This window comes from Pelmatolapia mariae, linkage group LG18 (genome assembly GCF_036321145.2).
Source record: "Pelmatolapia mariae isolate MD_Pm_ZW linkage group LG18, Pm_UMD_F_2, whole genome shotgun sequence".
NCBI classification, from domain to species: Eukaryota; Metazoa; Chordata; class Actinopteri; order Cichliformes; family Cichlidae; genus Pelmatolapia; species Pelmatolapia mariae.
The window spans coordinates 2752635-2760463 of NC_086243.1; the positions used below are offsets into that span (position 1 = coordinate 2752635).

General features: G+C 45.4%; 1 protein-coding gene across 2 annotated transcripts in view; it reads right to left on the reverse strand.

The window, feature by feature from the left end:
* Positions 1 to 7318, reverse strand: part of si:ch211-207d6.2 (SRC kinase signaling inhibitor 1) — a 186294-nt gene extending 178976 nt beyond the window's left edge. For both annotated transcript variants that reach the window (XM_063461399.1, XM_063461398.1), the window contains exon 1: positions 6629 to 7318. In XM_063461399.1, coding sequence (XP_063317469.1) covers positions 6629 to 6878 — 250 coding nt within the window. In that variant the 5' untranslated portion in view covers positions 6879 to 7318. The remainder of the gene's footprint in view (positions 1 to 6628) is intronic.
* Between the last annotated feature and the right edge of the window lie 511 nt (positions 7319 to 7829).

Below are 7829 nucleotides of genomic sequence, written 5' to 3' on the forward strand. Positions count from 1 at the left end.
TTCTTTAGATGCAGAAAAAGCGTTTGACAGAGTTAACTGGAAATTTCTATTTGCAACTTTACACAAATTTGGTTTTGGATCTTCTTTCATCAACTGGTTAAAAATACTATATAATTCCCCAACAGCTTGTGTCAGAACAAATGACCAGACATCCTCCAGCTTCTGTCTCCTGAGGGGCACCAGGCAGGGATGCCCACTCTCCCCTTCACTGTTTGCAATTTTTACTGAACCACTAGCAGCAGCAATTAGACAGAATTCAGTAATTAAGGGCATAAAATGCAAGAACGTGGAACATAAAATCAGCCTTTATGCGGATGATGTGCTACTCTTTCTCCAAAATTCGCAAACCAATATCTCTGGGGTGATTGAATTGATAAACTCTTTTGCAAGAATATCAGATTACTCAATTAACTGGTCAAAATCTACAGTCCTTCCGATTAATTGCTCCTTCCATAATTCCTCTTCTACTCCACTGCAATCGGGAAATATAAAATATTTAGGTATTAATGTTTCTCCCAAGCTTGCAGATCTAACTAAATTAAACTATATCCCACTTTTAAAGAAAGTAGAAGGCGATCTGGCTAGGTGGAAATGTCTACCCATATCACTCATGGGAAGGGTTGCCACTATAAAAATGATGGTCTTACCAAAAATAAATTATTTATTCTCAATGATCCCAACTAAACCGCCACAAGATTGGTTCAGATCTCTAGATTCATATATGTCCAAATTCCTTTGGAAAAATAAGCCCCCACGTATAAGCTTAAAAACACTACAAAAGACCAAGGATAAAGGAGGATTAGAACTACCTAACTTTCAGCACTACTTCTTAGCCAACAGGCTCCAATTTATCTCAGGATGGCTAAAACATACCCTCTTAGATGAACCTTGGCTAGATGTAGAACAAGCACTTTGCAATAATCTAGAGATTTCAGATCTACCATTTATCAGCTCAAACATTCAACGACATGAATGCTTCAAAAGCGTCAACATTAGCTCCTCTCTGACAGCATGGTGGGAGTTTCTGAAGTTGACAGAGTCTTCATTAATCCCATGCAAACGTACACCTATCTGGAACAACCCTGACATATTACAAAACAATAATATGATAAACTTTTCAGATTGGAGTGGTAAAGGAATCAAATATTTAGAACATATACTAGAAGGAACAGAATTTATTTCATTTGACAGACTAGTTACACAATATGGGATCAACAAGAAAAGATTTTTAGAATATCAACAAATTAAATCCATAGTAAAAAAGAAATTTAAACCGGGTCAAGTTGAACTACAAACACCACCAAGTGTGGTTCAATTTCTTACTCTTAAAACCCCCAAATTACTATCCAAAATATACAGAATGCTTTCTAAAATAGATGATTCAATATCACTTCCTATTGCAAAATGGGAAGCGGATTTATCAGTTAACTTAGACCAAAACTTCTGGTCTCAGATTTGCTTAAAAACCTTTCATCTAATTAGAAATCCCAGTCTTCAATTAATTCAATACAAAATACTACATAGAGTGTGTTGGGTCTAACTCAGACCCCACTAATTCTAGAGACTTATTCCCGTGAAAGAAATACAAGTCAACAGCAATCGATCGTTTTCACTTGCAAGGGAAGTATCGTCTTGTGTCTCACACGAAAATGACCCCCGACGATGACCTCCTCCTGCTGCCTTTTATTGAGACACACAAGAAGTAACGCCCACATAGTTCTAAGACAAAGCTTTGTATGCCATGTGTGAATTTCTATATGTAAGTAGGAATGTGTGTGTGTGTGTGTGTGTGTGTGTGTGTGTGTGTGTGTGTGTGTGTGTGTGTGTGTGTCCTCCTGCTGACCAAAGGGTCGTAACCGCAGGAAGCTTACATCAAAAGACCTGTGATAACACACTTCAACCTCGCACCCAGAACCTCGAGAATCTGGGGAGGGGGAGAGTGGAATTGTTTTCATCCCACAGTTAAACTATATAGAGATGGATGGTCAAGCATAAAAATGACAAACATTTATCAATTCACTCTAACAGAGTGCACTATACAGGTCATCGGATGTTCAAGATGGGCTTTACGTCTACCAACAACTGCTCACACTGCCAAACCAATTCACCGGACAATTATATCCACGCTCTTTGGTTCTGTCCACCAGTTCAGAAGTTTTGGCGTGAGATATGTGAAGACTTATCGAAGTGTCTGAAATGTAACATTCCAACTTCTCCTTTAGTGTGTTTGTTGGGCAGCTTAGATAATGTCACTTCAGAAAAGAATATAGCCCACATGGTTTTCACTGCCCTATGCATAGCCAAGAAAACAGTCCTCATGAACTGGAAAAATAAAAATAATCTTAATTCTAACCAGTATAGAAATTATCTAGTAGATTACATTAGTCTTGATACAGCCTCTGCCACCACATCAGATCAATTGCTCTGGGCTCCTTTGATCAGCTCCATCACCTAGTGGGGGTGGGGGGTCATAGTTTGGTCCCACCTTCACTGTTGTGATTGGTGTGGGGGTAGGGACAGGCTTAGGGCGTCGGGGGGTTCCCCAGGAGCATCTTCCTTGGGGGGCTCAACCCGGGGTAGCGGTCATGGCCAATTAAGGGCTCTGTTGGCTCTTAGGTGACGGTTTCCTCGTGGCTGCGTGCAGCGGGGCTAGGGAGGGTCTGTGCTGACGGACGTGGGTTACTGACCTGGTAGCCTGGCTGCCCCTGGGTGGGTCCGGGACGGGCGTGAGGTTCTGGGGGCGCTCCGTCTCTGGGCTGGGGCCCTGGCCGGGCCTCGGGGGCTCGGGTCCTGGTTGGTGTGTTGCTGGGGTTGTGGGCGGGTGGGTATATGGGGGCTCAGTCCTGGCGCAGGGCGCCGCCAGTGCATCGAGCCACCTGGGGGACTCTTCAACTGGTGGGGGAGGTTGTCACATCTTGCAGGAGCTTTCCTCGCCTCAGGAATTCTCTCTGCAGGAGGGGGGGATATAGGAGAGGTGGAGGAAGATCTCAGCCTGGGCGTCTATTGTCTTGTGTAGTCTGGAAGATGAGTGGATGATGGGGTGGGTGCAGTTTTCTCTGTAGTGGGGTCGGGTGGGCTGTCCCGGGCTCTGTGGGGCCGGGCGGCACTGCTGCACTGGGCCCTGGTCCGGATGGGCCTGGGCCCCCTTTCCCTGGCGGGTTGCAGAGCATGGGGGTGCCTACTGGGGTCAGCGGGGGAGCTGGCCCCAGGGAGGGGTCACTTGCCCCTCCCTTTCTTCCCTCCCCATCTCCAGCTGCCTCCCTCTTCCCGCTCCACCACAATCACCCACACATGCAGGGCCTTGGGGTAGGGGTGTGTCACCAGGGTGCAGAGGAGGCATCCCCCCCCTCTGTCCCCTTCTGGCTGCCTCTGCCTCAATTTTATCTCACAACTTAGACATTCACATTACTCACACTCTCATAACACATACATATAGGATCTTGGGGGTGGGCTCACAACACGGACTCCAAATTACCATCAGGGTGTACACCTCACCCCTGGCGTCGTTGCCCACCTCTCAATTTTAAATACACGTAGACATTGAGGGCTATCAGAAGGGGCTATGCGCTTACCTGCTGCTCTCTGGCAGGTAGCTCCATGCCCTCCTGGGTTTTAATTGCACCTTAGAACACACATACATCAACACTACATATAAGCGGGTAGAGGGAGGTTTGGAGTCTTCTCACACCCCCGGTCTCTGCGGCCTGCTGGAGCGGGGGGGCTAGGAGGAGGAGTTGGCCGTCCGACTGGGGTCTGGTGTGTGGGGCCTCCCTGCTGCTGCGGAGTCGGGGCAGTCTGCTTCTCCCCACTGCAGGGAAAAGGGTAACACCACCTGGGTCTGGGTGCAGTTTCCCCCTCCAGGGGCAAGGGTACCTAGACCCGGTTCTTAGAGTACGCTTGGGGAGTGTGATTGTGTGTACAGCGTCTCTTTATGTCTGTCTCCACGTTGGTTGAGTGTGGAGTAATTGCCTATGAGAGCATGAGGGTGGGAATGGATGTTTGTATTTGAGTGTGCCTGTATGTCTGTGTCTATATGTCAGGTTGGGTATCAGACGCCACCTCTCTGGGGACATCTCAGGCCCTCCAAGGTTTGGAGGCCTATCTCCCCCCACCGCTTCCCCTGCCGGTGGCAGACGCCCTCAGACATCGATGCGTTGGTGGTTCTTTGTGTCCGGGGGTGGGCGTCCGGGTACACACCGGCTCACTCCTTGATGGCTGCTTATCGGGGCCTGGAACCTGGGGCTCGCTCGGGCCACTTCGGGGGTGGGGTGCCCTCGGCCTCTCGGCCTGGGGCTCGGTCACTCAGGCACAGCTGGCTGCCGGCGGAGCTCACGGGCACATCACTGTAACCCCCCCCTGGCTTCTGCTCCGCGGCTGCTGAGTGATCCCTCATCTGGGACTCTCCTCAGCTCTTTCTGGGACAGTGGCACGGCTGCCCCTCTGTTGGTCTTCCTTGGTCTCTTGTGTTCTGGGGGCCTCTGGATGTCTGGAGTTTTGATCTCCTCCATACCTGCTTCATGCCCTGGAGGATGGGACTGTGGCCCCCCACACCCTCTAGCAGATCATTACATTAAGGAACCTTTTAAATACAAGCGCACTCATGCTCACAGGTGTACACACAGGTGATCACACACACAAACTACACCCTTTTTGGCTCCTACCTCAAAGCACACTGTGCGCTGTCGATCTTACGTGCTGCACAATAATGTTTAATATTAAGTATTTAGTGTTATATTCCCATATATCATTGTGATGTTGTTTATTCTATTACTCTCGTTTTCTTCTGCTTGTTTTCTTTTTTCTTTCTCAACAGGTGATCCAGGTGATCGATATATGTATTTTTTGTCTGCTTATTTTGTTGGTTTTTGTTTTTTGCCCTTTATCCCCGTCCCTCTTCTCCGCTGTTTTTTTTTTTTTTTTCCCCCTCTTTCTTTCTCCCTTTCCTTTTCCCCTGTCCCGTATCTAGCAAGTAAAAAAAAATAAAATAAAATAAAATAAAATAAAATAAACAATAAAAGGTAAATCAAATGGACCATTACGGCAAGGCTGGGATGTTCCATTTGGTAAAGTAAATCCGTTGGGCATCTTTCTTCGCCTTTAGACAATAATTCTGATGGCAAAAGAACCAAACGGGACAGGTTTATAAAAAAAAAAAAAAAAAAAAGAACAATCCGGCTGAGGTTTCAGACTTGAGACCTCAGCCGGAAAAGGGTGGAGTGCCCACTCTGAGTCAGGAACGAATTACTGCCCCAAGTGGAGCAGCTTAAGTATATCAGGGTCTTGTTCACAAGTGAGGGAAGATGGGAGTGGGAGATTGACAGGCGGACTGGTGCTGTGGCTGCAGTGATATGGACACTGCACTGATCTATCGTAGTGAAGAGAGAGCTGAACGTAGCAGCGAAGCTCTCTATTTACCCATGGATCTACGTCCCCACCCTCACCTATGGTCACAAGCTTTGGGTATTGACTGAAAGAAGATTGAAAATACCAGTGGTGGAAATGAGAGATAAGGTGATGAGTTCGGCCATCCAGGAGTCCCTCAGAGTACAGCCGCTACTCCTCCAGACGAAAGGAACGAGTTGAAATGGTTCGGACATCTGAGACGGATCTCTCCTGGGCACCTCCTGAGTGAGGTGTTCCAGGCATGAACTAATAGTAAATAGATAACTATAGTTATATCATAATTTTACAATTCAATTGCCAGAAAGGAGTGCAAAGAAATGAAGAGTGTAGTAAGAGGCTTTGGGGGTGATATGAAATATTTCACAAAATATATTTGATTTTTCATTCAGTATGACCCGTAATTAAGGCAATGAACACTGCAGCATGTTTACAGAGGTCAAGAAAAAAACTGGAAGTCTTTTTTCAGTTACAGCTATTTACAGACGAGTGAAAGTTATTAGAAACACGAAAATACATGTGTATGAGGGAGGCATGGGGAGAGATGAACATGCAAGGAGTAGATATATTGAAGGCAGATACGTGCGATTAGCCATCCAAAGCAACAGATACTGCACAAGAGAGTTGAAGAAGAGAGTCCAGACAGGATAGAACAGATGAGTGTCAAGGGGGATTTTGTGACAGATGGATAGCAGCAAGAGTGAAAGGGAAGGTTCACGAGATGGTAAAGAGACCTGCTATGATGTATGGTACTGACAAAAAGACAGGAGGCTGAACTGGAGGTGGTGGTGGTGTAGGTGGAGTTGAAGACGTTGAGATTTTTATTGAGAGTCACCAGAATTGACAAAATTAGAAGTGAAATCAGAAAAGCTAGAGAGGCAAGGTTGAAATGATTTGGCCATACAACAGAGGGATAGTTTATATATTGGAAGTTGAAAATAGAGTGCCAGGAAGGTGGAAAAGAGGAAGACCTCAGAGGAGATTCATGGATGTAGCGAAAGAGGACATGTAGATGGTTGGTAAAATACATTATGGATAAAGTCATTGCTTTTTTCAATTTAAAACCAGTTTAGTGACAGCAGCTGTGCTGGAAGATTGTTTTTCTGTTTTCTACTTCTGAAATATATCTGGAGAATAACTTTTGTTACATTTTGTTATTAAAGCATTCAGTTAGATTAACAGAGGGAAGACTTCCTACCCTTGCTGGAGGTTATTCTTGTACACTTACTGAGCTTGTCCTCATGGGCTGAAGTTTGTGTCCTGCCATTTGACCTTTGCCCTAATCCAGATGAGGAAGTCTGGTTTTGACTTTGCACTGGAGTGGGTCTCTGGACCAGGTTGCTCTCACTGCCTGCCCTCATCAGCCTCTCTCCAATCCGCAGCATGCATGAGCGATTGAACTGCTGTTCTTTTCTTAAGCTGGGACTTCTAGAACCTGCTGATCCAGGTTGACCAAGATGGGTGGAGGACTTTGGCATCTTTGCTGCTGAGCAGAATATTAGTTCTATACTCCAGGGTTAGTCCTTTTCTTCTTCCAGAGTTTCGGCTTCTTCAAGTTTTGTCTTCAAAAAGGCATTTATGGCTGTTTGAAAAAAAAAAAAACTGAAGAAAGCTGCCACAGTCTCCTTCCTGTGTGTCTGGTTGTTTTTTTAGGGATTGAAAATGTTTTGGTTTTGTCAGGTTGTCTCTTTAGTTCATGTTATCCTCTACCTCCTGTGGGCTTCTGTTTTTCCAGCTCCACTCCGCTGTTCTTCAATCTTGGATCAGTTGGAGTTTTCTTAATCCCTTTTCAGCTCTTGTTATCTGTGTACTGCAGAACTGTCCCTGCGTTAACAGTAGCGATCATTGTGAAAAGCTGTGGCTGCTCACAGAGTGTGAAGCCATTTCTCTCTATAGTTTCCCCTCTCCTGCTGTCTCTCTGTCAGCACTGTGCTCTGTCTGTGAGCCTCAAGTCCTCGGGCATAGCACACTAGCTCTCTTGCTTTTCCTTTCTCTGTTTTACTCTGTCTTTCTCTCTCTTGCAATCTCTCTCTCTCTCTCTCCCACTTTCTTCTCTTTCCTATTGCCACTATGAATTCTGTTGTTTCCCTTTTAAAATTTTTCAGCTTTCACTTCCTTCCACTGTCATGACTCAGCCGTGTTTGCTGAATACTATGCTCTTCTTAAGACACTTTGCTCTTTTCACTTTCTAACAGACTAATGTATGTTGATATCTCAATTCCCACATTAACCAGACATTATCCCTTTTTGTTCATTTCAACACTTTTTCCACTTGCTTCTAACGTTGATAAATACAATATCCAACTTCTTATATCCATGTTTCATTACGTCACCTTTTGGAACATTTCTGTAACAAACAGCAATGACACTTAAGTTTATTCAATTCAATTTTATATAGTGCCAAATCAAAATAACAGTTGCCTCATGGC